Source organism: Monocercomonoides exilis (assembly GCF_001643675.1).
Source record: "Monocercomonoides exilis strain PA203 chromosome Unknown scaffold19-1596985, whole genome shotgun sequence".
NCBI classification, from domain to species: domain Eukaryota; phylum Preaxostyla; order Oxymonadida; family Polymastigidae; genus Monocercomonoides; species Monocercomonoides exilis.
The window spans coordinates 668,388-690,966 of record NW_027150564.1 but is presented as its reverse complement, the minus strand read 5'-3'; the positions used below and the strand labels follow the sequence as shown (position 1 = coordinate 690,966).

Sequence of the window (22,579 nt, the reverse complement as noted above, 5' to 3'; positions counted from 1 at the left end):
TTTGTTTTTGAGAACTTTCAGTACCATCCTTAAGTTGATTAAAATATTCTTTATTAAATAAAAAAAGAAATATACATTAATTATACTTAAATACCATAGAACTCAATCACACCAAAAAACAATTTTGCTGTTGGTACCTATCGTTATTTGAATTCATCATGTCAGTGAAGAAAATGTACATTTTCAAATTTGAACGTTTAAAAATGCCAAAATAGCATCAGAAGACGAATAAATCAAAAAATGAGTAATGCTTATTTATAATAATGAGTATCATACCGTCATTTGCGCTTTTTCTTTTTTCAGAAATTCAATGTAAAATTTTGATCAACTCAAAAAATTGCTATTGGGAATTAGTTATTTCAGAAAGTATATTGAAATCAACAATTCAAACATTAATATATTTAAAATAGAAAAATATTGGGGAAAAAATGATGTTTATTCAATTCGCAAGAGCACAATAATTTCATTTACAAATTGTATTTATTTTAAATATTCTAGTCTTGACAAAGCATATCAAAAAAATGAATATAATCTTATCTCTTAAGGTGAATGGCATTGTATTATAAAAATGTTCAAAAAGATTTCATTTCATTTCAAATGAACTTGAAATTGAAAATGTTAAATTCATCTATTCTAGATAAAATATTTGATTCACATATCAGTGTTTTTCTTTTTTTTTAAAAAAAAAAAATAATCAGAGGTGATTTTTCTTTTTCTTTTTTCTTTCTTTTCTTATTTTTTATTCTGATGATACCAACGAATGAAACACAAAAATTTCTGAATTATAATAAACCTTCGGGGAAAGGACGAATACATCTCTCTTTCAAAAACTTTCTCTCTTTTTGGATGTGTTTCACATAGATTTAAGTGAAGTGCCTGAAACAAAAAGAAGCATTGCAAGCATAATTTAAAGCAGCAAGAGTATTGTGGAACAAAGTGCAAAAAGAAAAGAAAAGAAAAGAAAAATGATTGTAAAAATTGGTAAAACGAAAACGAAATAAATGCCATGATCAACTGCCGTCTAACAGAGCGATCAGAAGGACAATTCTATAAAAAAATATATAATTAAAATGTGAATAGAACATTTCCCCAACTCCCTTGTAACAATTTTAAAATGAAAGAAAACTAATTTCAAGTTAATTCAATTCAATTCAAAACAACATAAAAACTTTCTCAATAATAATTATAAAGACAAATATATAAAGAAAATTCTTCATCGTTTTTGGTTGCTTGCTTTTCTTGCAATGCAACCATCAACAAAATAAAACTTATCCCATCCATTTTTCTATCAGTCAATCAGTCATTCTCCAACATATTTTAAATCTATTCACATTGAAATCCACTCAAAAAGAAAGAAAATCCGACAAAATTTCCAATCAAATAATTATGAAATAATAATAATCATCGTAAAATCAAATTAAAATCTGAAAAAAAGTGTAACTTTATTTCTTTTTTTTTAATTCAAATTATAAAATTCTAAGTACAATCACAATTACAGCCACAACTCTCTACATCTTCTTCACAATGTCTGCAGTTGATTCGCTGAATGCACGATGATGCAAAGTAACAGCAGCAGACGTCGTTTTGGATCGGAGCGATGCATTTACATACAAAGAAGGCGTCGGGCGAGGCGGCATCGATGCGAGAGGATCTTTAGATGAAGAAGGTGCTGTTGTGGAAGAAATAGCAGAGGAGGAAGAGGAGGAAGAGGAGGAAGAGGAGGAAGAAGAGGAAGAGGAAGAGGAAGAGGAAGAGGAAGAGGAAGAGGAAGAGGAAGAGGAAGAGGAAGAGGAAGAGGAAGAGGAAGAGGAAGAGGAAGTAGAAGAAGATGACGGTATCTTAGCAGTTGAACAGTTCGAGTTTGTAGCAGCAGGAGGAATATTTCTTTTGTTCTTTATTGTGCCAGATGGCCTTAAGGTGTCTTGGCTCGATCGCCCAATCTGAAGCCTTTTCAGTTTCATTTCAATAATCTCCTCAATCTCTTTCAAAGCCTTCTGCCGCTGAAGTTCTTCAGCATCTTCTTCATCAGTTTCCTTCTCTTCATTGTCATCCTTCTCCATCTCATTGACTTGTGCAAGCTTCTCTTCAGAATCCTCTTCTCTGTGCTTATCGAACACTTTCATTGCCTCCCTTTCATTTCCAATGGCTTCACCAGCGGTTTTCTCGTTTCTGCTCTTTTTCTCTTCTTTTGTATCTTCACAAGAATCACAGGGCTGCCCCTCGCTGTGTGTCATAGCAAGTTCTGCTGAATCAAAAGGCGCAGAGGCAATTAAGTGGATCATCGAGTCTCTCAGCTCAGAGATTTGCGGATGTGAAGTGGTCAGATTAGAAGAGGAAGGAGCAGAAGAAGAAGATATTGATGATGATAAAGACAAAGAACATGACGTTCTTTCTTGTGGTGCAGGATGATCTGAAGAAACAAGAGAAGACTCTTTCAGTGAAGCATCAGCAGGTGATGTTATTTCCGGCTCTTGCTCACTCAGCTGTTCTGTTTCCTTCTCTTTCGCAGGCGGCAGAGGCGGCTTTCCGCAAAACTGCACAGTCACTTTTGCACCTGCCAGAGGATTAGGAAAAGTAGCAGACGATGATGCGGAAGAAGAAGAAGAAGGCAATGAAGATTTTTGAGCAGGCTTCGATGGCTCTGCGGTTGCTCTGATTTTGAACTTGTCTGCAATTCGGAACGATTCCTCGTTGCAGCCGATTCCGCGCCCCAGGCGGAGGTTCCTCGCCTGCTCGCCTTCGTCTTTCACTTCAGCACTTCCTCTCACGGTCGGCACAGTTGGCACAGTAGGCACAGGCAGTGACGAATGCTTCTTCTGCCTGAGCGCCTCAGTGTTCTGCTTCTTCGAAGCAATCTCAGCAATCTTTCGTTGCGTCTCGGGGTCTTCGATCTTCACAGAAAGGCGGTTGAGCAGGCGCCCTTTTTGCCTTTTGGTGTCTGGCAGCTGCGCTGTTGGGACAGCCATGGAGTGTCTTGAGGGAAGCAGCACCATCGACACTGGACGGTTTCCTTTCGGTGCGGAAAACTCTGTTTTTGCGTTTTTGGCGCCTGCTTGCTGCAAATGCTTGCTCTCCTGCTTTGACTGTGTCGTATCGCTCACAGGCGATGGTATGCTCTTGTCTTTTTCTTGTTGGCAGTTTATCTTTTGTTCCGGCGCTTTCTCCTTAACTCCATCATCACACCACAAAATCGAAGCTAAGTTCTTTGTTTTCTCGATATTTCCATTTTTCGGATTTTGGATGAACTGTTGTTGCTTCTCGTTAACGAGTGCGTTCTTTGGCCTAACTGGTGTCCTTGGCAATGAAATAGAGCAGGGAACTAATGTGATAACCATTCTTTCTTCAAATAGATTCTCAGGTGTTTCTTCACACTTCTTCTCGTTTTCACGTCTTGTTATTCTGTTAGCATCTGCAGCGTCATCATTTTCCGAAGTAGTTGAAGAAGAACAGCGCAATTTTGATGGCGATATATAATTTTTGTTTTTTTGTACTTGATAAATATTATTATTTGGAGATGATTTCTCGGAATTTCCTTCGTACAAAAGTGAATCAAGAGGAGAATTTTCTTTAGATGATTGGGGAGATGGAGATTTTGATGCAGCAACAGTAGGAGAAGAAGTGAGAAGTGAAGGTTTTGATGAAGATGATTTTGTCACGTTTTTTGGAGAAGATACTGGAGTTGTTTTTGGTGTTAACTTTTTTCTCATCGACACTCCTCGACAGTCTTCACATAATGGAGATCCCATTAATGAAGTTTTTGGTGAGTTCATTGGCGAGCACGGCATCGCAGCTGCTAAACTTAATCCGCTCCCATACAGTGACTTGAGATGATAAACATATTTTGTATAAATATCGTAAGACACGGATACGTTAAACTGAAGTGAGCCCAAAAATACTCTTTCCATCTCATTCATTTCTTCCAGGTCCGTTTTTGGAAGCAAAGTTCTGTAGTCATCATTTATGTAGCTGTAATCATCCCAGACCTTTTGAGTAACGACAAGCGACAAAAAGCAAACTCTTTTCCAGTTTGTTGGACTCAATACAAGCCCTGAAGTTTCAATGAAACGATCCATATATACTAGCATTGCAACGATTGATTCATTTGGTAACCTCATTCTGTACATAAGAACATATAAAAAATTTGACTTCACATTTACAAAAAAGAATAATTTAATGATGAAAAACGAAATCTTTTCAAACTATTTCCGATTCTGATGGAACGGCATTGGGGTTTAAAGTAGTTTGCACCAATGGTTCATTAAATATTCTGCAATCAGAAGAAAGTGGTGGGGGTCTCTTCTTTTGAATACCAAAATTTATTGCATTTTCCACCATAACCTGATGTACTACAGCAGCAATTGCGTTGATAGTTGCTCTATCTATTTTTTTAGGATCTGCAGGAAAATATACAAAATATCTCACTAGTTAGACAATAATAATATTATCAAAACCTTTGCGATTTGTCGGAACACGATTTTTCGATGCGTCACTTTGCTGTTTTTGTGCCTGTCGCTTATGTTCTTTGTTTATCATTTTTTAGAAGCAAAATATCAAACCATACATCAAAAAATCAAAGTTTCCTGACCATTTTAACTTAATTTTTGTATTGGGAATCATTGATCAATAATTAAAAACAGCATAATATTTATGTGTGTTGATTTTTTTTATTGAAGAGGACGTTTGTTTTTTTATTCTTTGTCGAATACTTTTTCTTTTTGCATTTTAACTGCGTTTTATCATGTTGCAGATATAAATCTGAATATCAATAACTGACATAAGATGAATTGTGAAATAAAAAAATATTTCAAAATAACAAATTTATTTTAAGATTTGTTTGGGTTATTTTGAATTAATTTACTTATTTCAACATAACCAAGTTATTTTCAGTTAGACTGACTTATATTGAGTTTTCGAAACCACAATGATTTTTTCAAATGTGACAATTCTTCAAAACGATAATTTTCAGATATTTAAATTTCAATGTTTTTGTTATGATTAAGCGCCATATTTGTGAAAGCAATGGGTGAAATTGTCAAATCGTTTGAAAAAATCTGAATAAAAATTTAATTCGAATTGCTTCATTGGAGTATATTTAATAAATGTAATGATGAATAAACGACTGTTTGTTATGATCCAAAGCAAAAATCGAACAGAAAACTGTGAAATTCCTCGAAAAATACAGATTTTTTGTTTTTTTTCACCCATTAAATCTACGAAATGATCCAATGAAATCAACAGTTCAATTTTTCAATTCATAAGGATCAGTGCAATTATTTATAACAATAGTTGTTAGTGAAACAAATCTGTCATAAGGTTTCATGAAAAATAAACTGCGCTTGGTTTTTTCTTAACAATTAGAATGGATTGCATGTTAACTATCAATTGCCGCATTATTTAAAACTGTGGCGAGATGAACTTTTTGAAAAAACAAAGAGTTATGTGGGTTAATGCATTGATCTGAATGCAATGTGTGATAATTTGGTTATCTATCATTTTTTTAAAAAAAATTATTTTATTTATTTTCAGATTAGGAAACTTGATTCATTGGAGATGAAAATGGAGAAGGGGAGAGTGCGTGTGTGCTTGATTGCATTTTCATTTCATGTTCAATCACAAATTGCGGAGGGGGAGGCGTGCGTTGTTCGTATGTTCAGAATCAATTAAAAATTTGGAATATTCAGTTTATTTCATGTTCAGCACAACAAGAGGGAGGAGGATTGTCCTTCAGGCCAGAAAAAGCAGAAAAGCCAGGCAATGGAATTTATTGTTATTTTTTACTCTTCCACGAATGCAAGTGCAGGATTTCATCCACTCCTAACGGGCATGACATTGCATATGCAGATCATTACAGTCTTTATTAAGAGTCAGGGAATCCGTTCAAAGAATGCTACACAACGAACGCAGATGAGAAGATAATGTGCTATGCCTACAACTACTAGAATGCAGGTGCCTGGACATTTGATCAAACATCAAAAAAGGATTGGCTGAAGGACAAGACGATATATGTGTCAGTGAAAGGGAATGATTCATCTCCGCTTTGTGGGGCAAATGAATCAAATCCGTGTCTGACAGTGAAGAAGGCGTTTGAGATGTGTGAGATATAAATTAGTTTGGCAATCACACTGCTGGAAGGGGGGCATAGGTGTTAATTGTACCACTTTCAGTTTACATTTTTTCAAGATTTGAATAATATTGCGTTAATTTATCCAATTTAACTAAGCGATTAAAGGAGAGAAATTTCGAAATTCGACAAAAAATTTTCTCTCTGAAATTCAAAAATTTCGACACCCATAATATTTTTATTTTGATCATATTTTATTGAAATTTCTTTTTCTTGCTTTGCAAAGATCAAATAAAACATGGATGAATTGTTATAATTGAGCTTTTTGTGAAAACTTAGTAAAAAACAGAAATAAAAATTTGATCAAACAATAACAAACCGCAAACAGCAACGAACGAAAAAGAAGATGGAATGAAAAAGAAAACAACAATGTGGATTATAAAAAAATATATAATATAGAATTTGAAGGTTATCCACAAAAAATCATGACTTTTTTTGTGAATTTTCGAAGACATCCCGCAACATCCAAATCATTGCATAATATCATTCAAATGCTCCCCTTCCTTCATCTTCCCTCTCTTGTTGCAACAAGCTCCACACCATCCCAATGTTCTCCATCTCTATCCTCTTTTCTCACCTTTCCAAATGCCAACTGCTCCTTAACCTCACTCAACAAATACATCTGCCCAATCCAGCTTTTCCTTCATCCTTTCATAAACAGAAATTCATACCAGTTCCAACGAATACATCGCCAATAATAGAATATATATCAATAATTATTAATCACATATAAAAATCTTATTATTACAAATATTTTTCAAATCAATCATGATAATTCCTTTCATTTAAGTTGTTATCTATTTTATCTTGAAAGTGAAAACTAATTATTTAGCTAATACTATTGTATAATTAAATTATCAAATCGATAAAAATAAGCTATATTAAAAATAATATTTACGAAAATTCACCATGACAAACATTAAACGCTATATTTCATCTTGCTCCATTGAATCGACAAATTTATTTGATCTTTGCAAAGCAAGAAAAAGAAATTTCAATAAAATATGATCAAAATAAAAATATTATGGGTGTCGAAATTTTTGAATTTCAGAGAGAAAATTTTTTGTCGAATTTCGAAATTTCTCTCCTTTAATCGCTTAGTTAAATTGGATAAATTAACGCCATATTATTCAAATCTTGAAAAAATGTAAACTGAAAGTGGTACAATTTACACCTATGCCCATTGTTGTCATTGTCGTCATCTGTACTGTATCTGACAGCCACAGCATCAGGAGATAGCGTGCTTGCGAATGTGAAGGTGATGAATGTGAAGTTGACAAGTGGCGATGGAGTGGTTCTGGCAAAGACAGCTGCTGAAAGATGTGATACATTCACTGTGGAGATCAAGGAAGCAGAAGGGAGCGGAGTCGATGTGCGCTGTATACGTGCGATTTTGAGATGTTTTTTTTTTTTTTTTAGGCCACGAGCGAATTTGGAGAGAAGAAAAAAACAATAACTTCATTTCTTATTTGGCTTTGTTTTATTGTTACGAGTTCATCTCCCAAAATAACAATTGACTTTGTTATTAAACTTTTTATTTTTTTACTATATCTCTGAATGGAAAATTAGTTTTGTTTATGCGTTTAAAATAAAAAGAAGAAAGTATTTTGATGGAACGACTTTTTTTTTGAAAAATGAAACTTTCATGTCACTATTTCGAAATAATCATCAGATATTCATTTTTATCTTGAACGATATTTTTCGCTGATACCTTTTTTATTATAAAAATTTATTCACTTTGCATGTGTAATGATAAATTTATTGCATAAAAATAAAAGAAATATTTCTGAATATGGGTGATTCTTTTTGAAAAGTCACAAATGTTTAATTTTCAAATAAATCTAAAATTTCATATTTTGCTCAAATTTCTGTTTCAGCTCACAAACATCCTCAAGAATGTTTGAAATAGCATCATCCAGAAATAGATTCCTTATAAATGTAGTTTGATATTAGTTAACAGAAATTTGAGCAAAATATGAAATTTTAGATTTATTTGAAAATTAAACATTTGTGACTTTTCAAAAAGAATCACCCATATAATTATGAAATAAATTGTCTTTTCAAAAGAGGAATAATGTTTGAATGCTAATTATGTTAAAAAATAAAATATTTATTAAAAGAACAGTTGAAATGAAGTAAAATCAAAAGAAGATGAATTATCTCCAATTAACGAGTTTGCAGTTTCTTATTTCAGAACATCGGATGTAAATGCTAAAGGTAAAACAAGCTCAGCGTGTATATTTCTTTTCATGCACAGCTTAATGAAAGAAATGACAAGGTAATTGAAAAAAAATTTGTTATGTGAAATTGAAGATCAATTTTGCAGTTTTTGTCTCAGAATACAGATAACAATGAAATAAAACTGACAAAAAAGAGAATGACAATAAATTGCAACAAGACAAAAAAAAATAATAAAACTTTATTTGTATATACTCAATAAGATTGACTTTTTTTCAAAAGAATTAGAAAAACTCAAAAAACCATTGAAAAACTCGAAATTTGTGGGTTATTTCGTAATAACTTCATTATATCAAAATATTTCAAACATTTCACATTCCATCTATTATAATAGAAAAAGGTACATTGAAAAATTATCAAAAGGCACAATCAAGCATTATTCATTGGTAAAAATGTACTATACTGTTTCATCAGATTAAGCTTTATTTTATGATTAAAGAATTTATAATAGTTTAACATTCATTCGTACAAAATATCTGAGTGAGGAAATCATTCTGTGTTTAAATATTAAATTTTAAAAATTATAAAATAATCGTACTGGGACATGAAATTTTTTTATGTTAAGAATGTAAAAATTGTTTGTAAACGTTATGAAAAATTATTCTGAAGGGCTATATCCGATGGAACTTTCTTCGTCTCCTGCTCCAAAAGGATCAAAATCATTATCATCTTCAATTTCAGGAAGAATATCATCTGCATCTGGGATTTCTTCTTCATCAATTTTTTACTATTATTTCATTTTCCTCTTCAATCAATTTGTCATGTTCATAATGAATCAACTCTCTCATCACATCTACAAACTCAAGCTTCAATGATTTTTTTAACCAAAAATATAGCAATCTGATCTGCGAAATATTTTATTCTCATTCCTGACCGAGGAAAAGATGACCTCAAATATTTCCATAACCCTTCAATTGTGTTTGTGCAAGCCTTGTTCTCTTTATTGAAAAATTCCCGCTTGTGGCAGATTGTTTCATGTAAATAACCAAACGCACTCAAACATTGGTAAGCTTTCCATTCATCAGAATATATCTTTGTTCCGAATTTGATGTGATCCAGAATTATTGGAATCAGTGTATCTTTGGTTCTGTCTGGTACTATCATCATAAATCTGTCACCTGCTCCTCCACCTTCCAACCTTTCGACACCTCCAAAAATCCAAATCAATTTCTTCCTTTTTCCTTTATGGTATTTCCTTCTTCTCCAGACTGCTTCATCTATCTCCACAATCTTCCCCTCTCCTCCGATTTTGTGCTGGTTTCTGTTCAAAATCCGCATACAACAGCACCTCATCACACTGGCCCAATATGATATTGTTTTTCTATTCACAGATAATAACATTGAAACAGTTTTAATTGGTGTTTTTAACCAGAGATATAGTAATACAAGAAGAGTAACTCCAAGGGGCTTTTTCATATTTTCGAATACTGTTCCTTCATGAACGAAACATTTGAATTTTATGCATCTGGGACAAATCCAATATCTGTATCCTTCTTCCATTCTGCAATTTTTTTCTATTTTGTGAATTCGACACATTGGTTAATACCATCTCGCAGCACTGTGAAATACCAATTCCAAGCTTTCTCTTTGTCATTAAACATGCGATTCATCAATGAAAAAGTTCAATCTTTCAAGATCAAATTTGGTTCAGCCATGAAAAAATATTGATCCTTCACTTAAATTGTGAAAATTTTTTTGGTCATAAAATATTCAAAAACATTTTTAACGAGTTTGCGCACTAAAATAAAAAAGTTAAAATAGTTTAATTATTTATCATAAATTGTTATTAATAGATTGGAAGGGTTTTTGAATGTTCAGGTGAAATACGGATATCGCATAAAATACCGGACAAGGTCGATTTCACAATTACTGCAAGAGGAATAATTCTGACAATTTTCCTCAAAATATATCTCATTAATGCAAACTCAATTGATAAACGAGACTTTCAGAACTTCTTCGTTTGTGCTCAAAGAAAATTATTTTTAAAAACTCGGAGAAATATGATTTTGAGTTTCAAGATTTCAATCATTTATTTTCTCTGAGCACAAATGAAACTATTTTGAAAGTTTCGTTTATCAATTGGGTGATTCTTTTTGAAAAGTCACAAATGTTTAATTTTCTAATACTTCAAAATTTTCATATTTCGCTCAAATTTATGTTTCAGCTCACAAATCTCCTCAATAATGTTTGAAATAGCAATATCAAGTAATTGATTCCATTTAAGTGAAGTTTTATATTTGTTAACAAAATATTTAGTAAAAAAATGAAAATTTTGAAGTATTAGAAAATTAAACATTTGTGACTTTTCAAAAAGAATCACCCAATTGAGTTTATGTTGATGAGATATATTTAGAGGAATATCATCAGATTTTCTCTTTGAATGGTTATTGTGAAATCGACCTTGTCCGGAATTTTGTGCGATATCTGTATTTATTTTTTTATATTTTTGAGGAACACCAAAAATTATCTTTTACAAAATTGAAACAAAAATGATTATTCAATTTTCATTTAAAAGGTGAAAAAGAACTTGATATTGCATATGTTAAAAAATTTCAACATTTTTATGATTTTTGATATCGATTTGCATTTCTTCTTGCATTTCACACAAAATAGATTTGATTTCATAAATTTCAAGAATTTCATGAAGCATATTTGAATAATATTTCTTTTACAAACGTCAATTCTGTAATTAAAAAATTAAATTGTTTTTGGAAAAATTAAAATTTCGTATAATATAATTTAAAATGGCATTGAGATCATATTATAAATGTCCATTTTCTTGTAAAAGGCAAGCTTTCACATCATAAATATAGTGCATCTTCTACCTAATTTTTATTATGCATTTCTATCATATTTCAAATGGAAAGTGGATTTTGGAAGGCTGAATTAATAGAATCAAATAAATATGAATATTGTGATCCATCCAAAGCATTCTCGGTTTGAAAAACCATGGAGCATTGTGTAGAATTATATATTCATTTTGCTGTGGGTTTCTCCTAATCTTCATTTCAATTTTCCTTCGTCACCCACTATTTATTATTTTCAGTTTTGGTTCTTTAACTTGGAGTTGTCGTGCTCATAAGGCGGTCAAATATTTTCTTTTTCTGGAATCCTTTACATACTGCATGCACAATATTTTTATTTGGCAATCGAACCGGAGTAGAAGGCAGAATAAATGAATAAATTGTATTTTAACAGAAAAAACTTATGTAAGAAGAAGGCTTTGCCAAGACTTAACGAAGTTACCAAATTGGTTACAGAAGCAACAACATCTTGCAATTTACACAAAAAAACAACCAAATAATATGTGTGGAAGCGGTTATCCTTTTGCTTAGATCTGACTCATCAGAGTCAATGGATCACCATTAGAATGTAGAACTCAGATCAAAATGACGGCAGAAATTGCATTTTTCAGAGAAATACAACTTTTGAATGAGCTAGAAATCACAGAAGTTGCGAGCGAACTTCACAATTATAATTTTTTATTGGAACGGATAAGATGACTTGAAGGATGGCTGTAGTTCAAAGCTGATTCATGACGCGAGAGAATACGCTGCGTTTTGCGGGAAATGTGATAAGCAGTTCAAGGGCGTGCAATCCTGGATTATTTGTGAACCAGTGCAAGAGACAGAGGCATTTCAGCTTTTTCGTTCTTGAAGAGGAAAAAAAAATACTTGAAGAAAGCAGGGGAAAAAAAACATCCAATGGGAGGAGTTCTGAAAGAGGGAAAAATAAAATGAAAGACCAGTGGTGATGTTAGTGCTGAAATCAGGCTGGAGTATCTACTTGTTTGAGTTTTGATTTTTGATTTGAAAGCGTTACTCAGGAACAAAAGCAAATGAAACTTATCGTGCCAAGAATAGAAATTCTTTTTTAATCATTTCAATGCTGCCTCGCCTCTTCTTTTAATTCAAAAATGAATAAAAAGGCAAACATCTTGCAAAGGATATACCTCATCAGACAGCAGCCTTCATTTTAATTTCTAACAATTCGAAAGCAATTGGCCAGAGATTTTGCGATGACGCAACTGAGACCGAGAAGGAGAGGTGCTTTCGGCTGCATATTGAAAGAAAAAGCAAAATAAAAGAAAGACATATAATGGGAAAGGAAAATTGAAGGGAAGTTTTGAGAGCTCAATGAAATTGGGGATTATGATCATTTGAAGAAGAAGCTACGCAGTTTCATGGATTGTTGAATCAAGAGATAAAGACAAATTTGATAGGCATATTGCAGAAAGTTTTTTTTATAAATTGATCTGAATTGGAAATTGAGCAAAGAGTCCAGCAAGTTGATGAGATGGAGCAGCAAGCAACTCGATGCCCAACATCAAAAAATACTCAAAAGAAAAATAATTCGAAAAAAATAACAATAATTATAACAGCGATGAAACTTTCAACAAAACACAACAAATGAATCGAGGATATTCCAACAACTTATGTGCAACATCTTGGCTGCAACAACAGAATTTTCAACGGTTTTTTACGACTGTTTCAGAATTGACTTTTCTTTCACCATAATTGTGATCGTTTCATTCATATGCATGACTTTCCTTCTTTTTCGATTGGAAGTGTTCTGACAGCGCTTCATTTTTAACTATCAATTTCATTTTTCTAAACAAAAGCTGCTGATTTGCACCTGCAGATTGTTGCTGATCATTCAAATGCCCAATGGAATGAACAGAAAGACGAACAATCTGAGGTTTTATATCTGGCCGTGTTTTGGCGAATTTGTAATTTCAGTCTCTTCAAAGACTTGCTTTAAAGCATTCTTGGGAATTGTATCATTTTGAATCCTATGAGCGAATAACAGAAAATTAGCATTTCACTGTAAGCAAGGCTCAAGAGCGTTACTGAATCGAGGAATTATTGGGAGCATGCTTGCTTAGCAATTGTGTTGTGCGTTTGTGTGTGTTACTGTTACTGTTGCTGTTGCATTTGATGAAGCAGTGGCAGATCGGGGAAGGAAGCTGCCACGATATCCATAATCGGTGTCAGGCTCGAAGTCGACAGCATCAGACATTGTGAGCATGACAGCGCCTGCAGGGAAGTGCTGAATGAAGATCCTCTTGAGGCTTTCGAGCGATGGTCTGTCTCCAGGTGCACGCGACCAGCATTCCTTTGCTACGCTGGCAAAAGACGAACTGCAGATCCTGTCGATATTTGGCCTTTCTCCGTTCACAATCTTCTGCCCCGCCACCTCTGCCTCATACTCTCCAAACGGGATCTCCAGCGTCAGACACTCCCACAGCATCATCCCAATCGAGAATACCACTGACTCTTTTGTTGCTCCCATCTTTTTGTTGATGAGCAGCTCTGGCGCCTTCCATCTCAGGCACTCTTTCCTGTTGTCATCCTCATCCTCAAAAGCTGATGATGGCGGTGGCGAGTCTTTCCCATTTCTATTCACTGTGGAGCAATCAGATGTTGATGTGACAACAGTTGATGAAGAGATGGATGAAGTGTCTGAGTCTGAAGAAGAGCAGTCAGAATGCATGGCAATGCAGATCACCATGTGCTCTGAGAACAGAACAATGTGAGGGCTGAGATTGGCCAGCGAAGAGAGTTCATCTCCATCGTCTTCAAAGGAGTGAAGCGCAAGATTAGCCACCCAGAACAGAATCTGTGCAGCTGTCATCTCTCTTTCTTGCAGAGAGCCAATCGCCATTTCTTTCTTCTCATTTCTTCCATGCAGCAGCATGAACAAAGAATCCCTCAGATCTACAATCAACTTCTCATGAGGAGACGAACAGGCCATTGCATCCACCAGATTGGACATGGATGAAGTGGTTGGACACAAGTCCTCTCTCCGAACAAACGTGGATTCTGTGTCTGAAGTATCAGTGGTTGAAGTTGTTGAAGTGGATGAGATGGATGGGGATGGAGTCCGCTTCTTTGAAATATCATCTTCATCTTCTTCCAACTTTTCTAATGCCCAATCAGGAATCTTGTCTGAATCTTTCCCCAAAATGTATTCAGTGGAGCCACTCTCAGACAGAAGATGCTCTGATGACTCTGAATGTTGAAGGCTTTTCGCATACACTCTCTTCTTGATCCTCTCTTCATTCTTCTTCTCAGCCTCTCTCTCTGCTCTTCGCCACTGCTCCTCTGGTGACATCTCCATCGTAGTCATTTCAATCAGCTTCGGATCCTTCTTCAATGTGTCATTTACAATTATCTCCAACTCTTCTGTTCTTCTCTTTTGCTTTCTCCATCGAACAACAAATACAATAAACCCAGCCATAATTATTAATAGAATTACCACCAATGCAATAACTATTATTGGCCAAAATGTTTTTCCTTCTTTTCCACTTTTTGTGATTCTTTCATCTTCTTTTTGCGCAATCTCGCTCATGTTCTTCAAAATAAATTCCTTTGTTGAAGAAGGTGTCTCTGCATTTCCAAACAGAATGCACACTGACACTTCTGTGGTGTCAGGTACCGAAGTCACGATTGAGGCTGGGATGACTGCATGGATTTCTGTTTCATTTTCAAAGAGTTCTGCTTGCAGCGGATATGTCTTGAGTTGATGGAGGGAGCCTTCGATAAAATCGATCTGGAGGAGCAGGTGGCAGGGGAGGAGTAAAGAGCCGATGAGATCCAGAGAAAGTGCATCGCCTTGGATATGTGAGTTAACTGAGTGCAGCTGTGGGATGAAGAATGGGGAAAGCCTTTCTGAGGCCAAGCCTGCAAGCGTGCAATCGTCGCCTGCAACCCACATTGAGGTGTTGGGGAGAAAGCCATCTCCTCCCTTGAGGCTGACGATGTTCAGGAGTGCATTGTGTGAGCAGATAACGTTGTTTCTGATGGATGGGTATCCAGCAGCGTTTGGATTGTTGCCAGAAAACATCCCAAACTGAATGGAAATGTTTCCGCCAGAGATTGACAGTCCTCCTTTGGACGAATTTGCGATTGTGGTGTCTTTTGTTGCTCCCGAGCAATTGAGAAGATCGATCATGGAGCCATTCCACTTGCACAAATCTTTGAATGAATCTGCATTGGATCTGAGTTGTTGCGGGCCAGTTTCTCCATCAAATGCACACGAAGTTATGCTTGCATTGGATAGGCCAGATAAAGCAGAGATGCTCCCTTTATCTGAAGGAGAGACGCATTTTCTGAATGAGCAGTTCTCCAATTCGAGCGATGGTGATGAAAGTGAAGCAGCCAGGCAGCATGGGCCCATTGAATCTCTGGATATGTTTTGAAACGATGATTGCCTGATACTTAATGAGGAATTTGCAGATGCAAGGTTCACAGCACAGCCATTAGTCAGCACTATTTTTGTCGATGACAGATTGTTCATCTCGACATTTGCATCTTGGCATTCGATGGAAAGCAAGGAGCCAGACAGCACAGATATGGCATCGAATTCGGAATGATAGCACTGGATGTTCGAGCAAGCACCGGAACCATCTGAGGAAAATACAATCAAGCTTGAGTTGCTCTCAACATTTCTGACTTGAATTTTTTGGAGCTGGGAGTCTTTGCAGTTGTGAAGGATAAGAGCGGATTGTTCAAGTGCGCAACTGGAAATAAGCTCCTGCTGCATGGAGAGGTTTGCCAGATTGCGGAAATCAAACAAGACATCAGAATTCACATCAGAAATGTTCAAGTTCATAAATGAGCAATATTGTCCCCCTTTTGCTGCTACGCATGGAGAACCAAGACGGAGGGAAGCAAAAGTGCATTCGTTGATCAGCAGCCTGCCATTTTCCACGAGAATGATGGAGCAATTCAACCTCATTTCAGAAAAATCATTCGAATCATCTTGGGAGAAGAGTGCATCTGCAATTGACAAGCTACCGTCAGTCAGGGATAATAAGCTGGGGTGTGGAGAAGAAAACGCGCTTACGAACATGAATTTAAGAAATTCGATTTTCACTCTGGATGCACACGTGAGAAGGCTGTTCATCCTGCTCTCAATGCTCCTGTTCAGGAGGATTGTCCCTCTGTCTCTTTCCTGCTCCAGCGACTTGATCGAGACATCATGGATGCTTATTTCACCAGAAACCAGAGAAACCTCGTCAACGAGCAAGTTGCTGTAAACAGAAGGAATGATGTGAGACAATGCAATATTCAAGGAAGAGCAGGGCGCATTGATAGCTCCGCACTGGCGTGAATCTGAGGTGTTGTCTGCTGAAGAAGAAGCAAATATTGTCTCACTCTGATACACAATTACGAGGAGCAAGAGATCTTGCTCGTCAGCATAGTTTTGTGCAGTGCATCCCCAAATGGCGAGCTCCTGGTTGTATGGTGGCCTGAAGTCGAGCTGGAATAGCTCGTTCCTTATTTGGGATTCCACATTGGAGCATCTCACATATATGTCTCTTCCTCTGAACGCCTTGTTCTCCAAGAATGTGATGTTTTTGAAGAGGAAAGGCAGCGCGCTATCGCCTGCAATTGATGAGCAATCCAGAAATATTGCGCCTCCCCTTCCAGTCGCAGAGCAGAAGCACTCCGAGATTGTGGATAAAGTGCAGTGAAAGAATGCTTCTTCATTTAGCCTCATGGTTATGCATCCTCCGCTCTCACTTTGGCTGCTTCCACAGTTCTTTATGGACGTGTTTTGGACAGACACGCTAAAAGGCTGGCTGCCAGAGGAGCTGATGATGGAGGGTTCAGAAGGGGTACTTTGAAGAAGCGAGTGAAGGGTGCAGCATTTGAGTTGCACTGTTGGGCAAATGTCTTCGTTGATTTCCTGTGTCATTGCTGGTGGCATCACTTGCGGCAACACTTCCGCAATGCTTTTTCCCATGAGTTCAACATTACTCATTGAGACATTTGATAAGATAGAACTGCTTCCGCACGATGCAATGAAGATGTGACCTTCGCATTTGATAGACTGAAATGAGCAAAGCGACAATTCGCAAGTACCAGAAAAGCAGGCAACGACACAATAAGGAATTGCTGTGCCAGAGGTGCTGGTAAACAAGCAACTTTGAGCAGAGAAAGCGCCAGCAGCAGTGCTTATCAAATATGTTTGGCTCCATCCCGAGCCATGATCACAACAGACATCGACGCTCAAGAGGGAGCATGTGCCAGTGTTTACCAGCACAGAGTCAGTATGTTGCTGCTTTCCTGGTTGTGGTGAAATGGCTGCTGCGAATAACAGAGCAGAGTGAGAGTCAATATCGGAAGAGGTCAGAGTATTGTTTGAAATGTCGACTTCGCAATCCACCTGAACTTCATCTATGACGAGGAAAATGCTCATATTTGCTTGTGCTGGATTATCTGAAGCACAGAAATGCTTCTGGCCGTACTGCATTGTTGCGCATGGCTCGCTCTCGCTCCCGCAGCGGAGAACATCCCAGCCGCTGTTCTTGCTGAGATGGATTTCTTGAGAAGCAAATCCAATCAGAAATCGGCACAGATCGAAGTTTGCTTTTGTGGAGTCGCTTCCGATGAACAGATTTGTATCGCTTGCTGTCTCACTCACTTCAAGCGCTAAAGACTGGTTTGTGATGGAAACATTCAGGTCTGATGAAAGGAAGAACATGTTTTTCCCGTGTTTTGCAGAGCACTGATCAAAGGTCATCTGCTGGAAGGAGAATGCATTGGAAGCCGAACAGTCAAAATAGATGCCTCCTCCTTTTCCAGCTGTTTCACATTCGACGCAGCATTTTGTGAATGTTGCGTTTTCCATCTTGAATTGGCCATCAGCATCAGTAACAACTTTCATCGCGCCTCCCTCTATGCTCTGAGTGCTTTTGACATTCGTGACATTCCAATGGGAGCACTCAACACAGCTTGAAATATGAGATGAAAACAGCACTGCACTGTTTGCATGTGCATGGACTATCCCTTCAAAAGAACATGAATCAAGAGATATGATCCCATTGCTCGTTGTAGCACCATTCAGGAGTTTAACTGCTGTTGATGGAATCACATGGATAAGAGGATGATTGCCAATATCTGTGTTTTTCACATTCAATGAAATGATTGTTGCTTGAGTGCTTGTGTCGCTCTCGCACACGGCTATGGGCGCGCGCTGAAGGCAGTCTGAACTCAAGGTGCAGCTGTCGATATTTAGTATTCCTCCGCAAATCTGAAACAGCCAGTAACCCATCTGGCCGAGCTCGCCTTGTTGCATCTCGAATGAGCAAGATTTCATCGTCAGCATTCCTCCAGAAGACAAGAATATCAAGGCTTCGATCTCAGTATCAAATGAAGAAGGAAGCAAAAAGTGGATCAATTCGACGGACACATCCCCTGTGGCAGCCATCGCTTTTCTTGTTGAGGCCTGCAGCAACTTGATGCAAGTGATTTCGGCTTTTGAAGTATTTGATGATTTCAAATCCAAATTGTGCAGTGTCGTTTCGTTTTCAATTGTTGCTGAGGCAAGAACAGCTACTGTCTTTGCGTTTTCCTCTTCCAACCTCTCCACACAGTAATTGAGCGAGTGGCACGGATAATCCGAGAATCCACACACCACAACATCAACACCGTCATTGCTTCTAACATGGATTGTTTGTCCAACATCCTCCAAAAGCAAAACCAACGGAATTGAATGTTCATGGTCATTCCCAGTGAACCCTTGCAAACTGTCGAAGGAGCTGTGGCCAAGTGCATAAGCAAATGGAAGTGTTTCGTTTGTGATAGATTCTCTGAGATTTGGTGATTGGACAAACAAGTCATTTCCATGTTTTGCTTTGTTTGGCTTTTCCACAGAAAAAGAAGGAGAGGTGATGGCAAATGCAGCATCTGAATGACCAAGGTCCAGAAAGATTCCTCCTCCATATCCCACTTGCGAATCAAAAGGTGCCTCACATTCTTCAAAGGAACATGATGAAATGGTTGCAGAGCATGTATTTTGTAGTGAGAGGAACAATGCTCCTCCTCCATTTCCATCTGCAACCACCCTGCAACGCTTAAAGATGCAATTGTTTATTGAAGTTGAAAATGTTCCATCTGATCTTTCACTCCATGATGCACTCAAGCATCCTCCATTTTGTGTACATTCGATATCTGAAAAAGAAGTGTTCGAAATAGTGATGGATTTGCAGTTGGAAGTTGCAAAAGCGCATCCTTGTGAAAACACAAACTGCGACACATTTACGGACATAATTGTCACATATCCATTTTCAACATTGATTAGAGGTTGAGTTGAAGGCTGATTCGATTGAGCACTTTTTGTGAAACTGCACAGCTCCAACTGAACTGAGCCTGAGGACATGACTGCCACAGCAGATCTGTTAAACGCACAAGCAAAAGAAATCCTTTTTGCATTCAGCGAACCATTGCCAATGGAGATGAGATGATCTGTGAGCGAAGCCTCGTGGCATTTTATTGTTGATTTGCCGTTTTCTATTCCGTTGAGAACGATATTTTTCCAGTCAATTTCAATAATGTCTTCTTCGAATTCTTCACTGGACATCAAAACATTCTGTTTCAAATATGAATTCCATCTTGTCACTCCATATTCCACCGTTTGGCATTCCGAACCTGCTCCTCCACAAGTGTTCACATCGCTTCCAGAATTACTGATGTGTATTTCTGGCTGAGGATCTGGTAGCCACGAGTTATATGCAACGCCTTTATCATTACAGGGCTCTGCATATTCAGCACAAAGAACAACTTTTCTTGGAGCCATTGAATGAGAAAAGCAGTGAATGATGTGATCTTCAATTGTACTAATATTGAAATGTTTTCCAAGAAAAATATCTGCTGCATGAGTTGATTTCTGAACTGTATTGTTTTCAAATAAGCAAAACTGTATTTCAAGACTCTTATTATTGATATTTTCTGAAGCATCAAATCCACCTGATCCTAGTGGAGAATCCCCTTTATATAAATAACAATTTGATATGACAAAATCACTTTTTTGATGTTGAAGAAATATTGTTCCAGCATACCTCAATGTTGCTCTACTGCATTTGAAAACAGTATTATAAATCGATCCACTTCCTCCAGTATACCATGCAACACTTCCTCCATAAGATGCTGAACAATTTTCAAAAGTGCTGTCAATAACAATTGAAAAGTTATTTGAAATATGAGCAAATGCACCACCAATTGGACCGCTTCCAGTTCCTGCGCATTTTGAAAATGAAGAGTTTGTAATCTCACAATTGCTTCCATTGCTAAAAACAGCACCCCCATATCCATATGCTGTTGGAAATGTATCGATGCATTCTGAAAATACACATTTTTCAACAGCAAGCTTGGCTCTGTTGCTCACTGCAATTGCACCTCCATGAAGAGCGCTGCATTCTGAAAAAGAGCAATCTTCAAATGCGATGTCTCCTTCTGTAAATGATTGTGTTGTATTTGAATAATTCTTGTGAGAATAGGTGTTTAGAGAACGAATAAAAGAAGTGTTTGTGGAGGAGAAATCACCATAACCTAGTGAACCTGAAATAATCACTCCATAAAACGGACAAATGCAAACAGTGATGAAGCAGTTTTCAATTTTGCTTTCTTGATTAGAACGCAAGTGTTTTGAGTGCATGCTGTTGTTTTGAGTGGAAATGTTGTGGAAGCAACAATGTGAAGCAGAAGAAAACGAAAAATTGATATCTGCAATAAATGGATTCCCGAATGAGGTTGAAAACGATGAAAACGAGCTGAAAGAAATGAGAACTGATCCTGTTGAAGAAATTGAAGAGGATCTTGTTGAGACAAGAGAAGGCAAAACAAAATTTTGCATTGTTTTTATGATAGAGATATTGATCAAATTGACAATTCCATTTGAACACTCAAAAGGAGAGACAGCAAGCGTTGGGAATAATTCAAGAAAGCAATTATGCATTAATAGCTCTGATATATCACTTTTAAGTGATATGGAAGGTGTGTTTGCTTGTTCAAGAATAATTTCTCTGACAAATAATGAAGAATTCAGCAAGATCATTTCTCCTCTCACACAACTCAACATCATGCTTTCATATGTGTTTGAGTCCAAATTTTCATCTTTTCTGAATTGACTAAAACAACCAATTGTTGGAGTATTTTCTGTTTCAGAAAATTTTTGGATAACATTTGTCTCTGATGAAGATAATTGTATTTTGTTTAACAAAAAGTACTCTTCATTTTTGAAAGAAGATGAAACACGAGTATTGCATTGCTCATCTTTCAATGAATAACTTTTTGTAATAATTTGAGAATATATGTTTTTATTTGTTGGGTTGAAATAATCAGTTGAAAGGAAATAATTCAATAATACTAAATATGTCAATAATGTTTGCAGAAGTGTTTTATTCATTGTGCATAAGATTACTAATGGAGAATTTACTGACTGTTTTGATCCTTATTCTTTTATAATAGGAATGTGATCCGGATAGAATTCCGTTAGGAACTGACGAAAAATCCATTTAAACATCATTTATATTAAAAAGAATGATTATTTAGAAAATCCTTTGAGCTTTCGAAGATAGAATGTATTGTAATCAACAATTTTTGTATATACTAACTGGAAATTTTGATATCTCAAATAAAATTTTGAGAATAAATTTTTATCATTTCCATTTATCGTGAAACTCTTTAAAATTGAACAACAACGTTATATTTGTGAGAAAAGAAATAAACAAAATCGTAAGAATTTGTAACAATAGATGAATTGTGAATAGAATTTTTTTATTTGAATAAATTCATTTTATTTGAATGAACTGGGTTTTTCTTAAATGATGTCATGTTATTTTAAATGGCCGAAGTGACACTTGAATAAAGTGCTATACACTTAAATAAAGTTTTTATGAAAAAGTGGTGAACACTAATTAAAATATTTTTCGTTTTATTTTTCATTTCATCATCAATAAAATTGAAAAATTCAAAAAAACAGAGATTTTTCTTTATTCTTAAACAAAAACAGAGATATGTTAAAAGAAGATTTTATTTGATAGAATCAACGTGAAATGAAAGAAAATATCATTTTATTCTCATTGTCATGTACTGTTTTTTCTCATTAACAAAAAATGTGATCATCACGTAATTAAATATCTCAAATAAAAATTTGTTTCTGTTAGTGTTCATGGAGCGATTAATCACTGACATTTTCCGTAGTACTGAAGCGCGAAGCTGAATACATGGGTTGATGCAGCTTTCGATATCAACTTTCTTTATTTACGGCTTATGAATCAATTATTTCATCAGATTTTTATTCAAAAAGCCACACTTGATTCTTCTTTAATGAATCAGCATTTGCTTTCATCCACTGAGCGTCAAAAGAAATCTCCATCGTCACCATCCCAAACTTCTTCGAATCCTTTCTGCTGTTATCGTTCACAATATC

The 22,579-nt window shown here is 36.1% G+C and overlaps 2 protein-coding genes across 2 annotated transcripts; both read right to left on the bottom strand.

Annotated features, from left to right (window-relative positions):
• Positions 1-337: 337 nt before the first annotated feature.
• MONOS_3306 (putative cyclin-Y-like protein) lies at positions 338-4,607 on the bottom strand. Its single transcript, XM_067873297.1, has 3 exons — positions 4,452-4,607; positions 4,201-4,394; positions 338-4,145 (listed from the first exon to the last, which is right to left on the bottom strand). Exons 1-3 carry the CDS (start codon positions 4,531-4,533, stop codon positions 1,509-1,511), a joined length of 2,913 nt encoding a protein of 970 aa, XP_067728463.1. The 5' UTR covers positions 4,534-4,607; the 3' UTR covers positions 338-1,508.
• An 8,633-nt stretch (positions 4,608-13,240) lies between these two features.
• Positions 13,241-20,803, bottom strand: MONOS_9692 (putative Protein tyrosine and serine/threonine kinase; the record flags this gene model as incomplete). The annotated part of the gene is made up of 3 exons (XM_067880215.1): positions 13,241-19,985; positions 20,208-20,601; positions 20,698-20,803. 3 exons carry the CDS (start codon positions 20,801-20,803, stop codon positions 13,241-13,243), a joined length of 7,245 nt encoding a protein of 2,414 aa, XP_067728462.1.
• Between the last annotated feature and the right edge of the window lie 1,776 nt (positions 20,804-22,579).

Coding starts and splice junctions, on each gene's coding strand:
- MONOS_3306 (XM_067873297.1), bottom strand. CDS start 4,533: ATGATAAACAAAGAACATAAGCGACAGGCACAAAAACAGCAAAGTGAC. Junction 4,395..4,451: donor TGTTCCGACAAATCGCAAAG/GTTTTGATAATA, acceptor ATTTTCCTGCAG/ATCCTAAAAAAATAGATAGA. Junction 4,146..4,200: donor TTCCATCAGAATCGGAAATA/GTTTGAAAAGAT, acceptor GTAAATGTGAAG/TCAAATTTTTTATATGTTCT.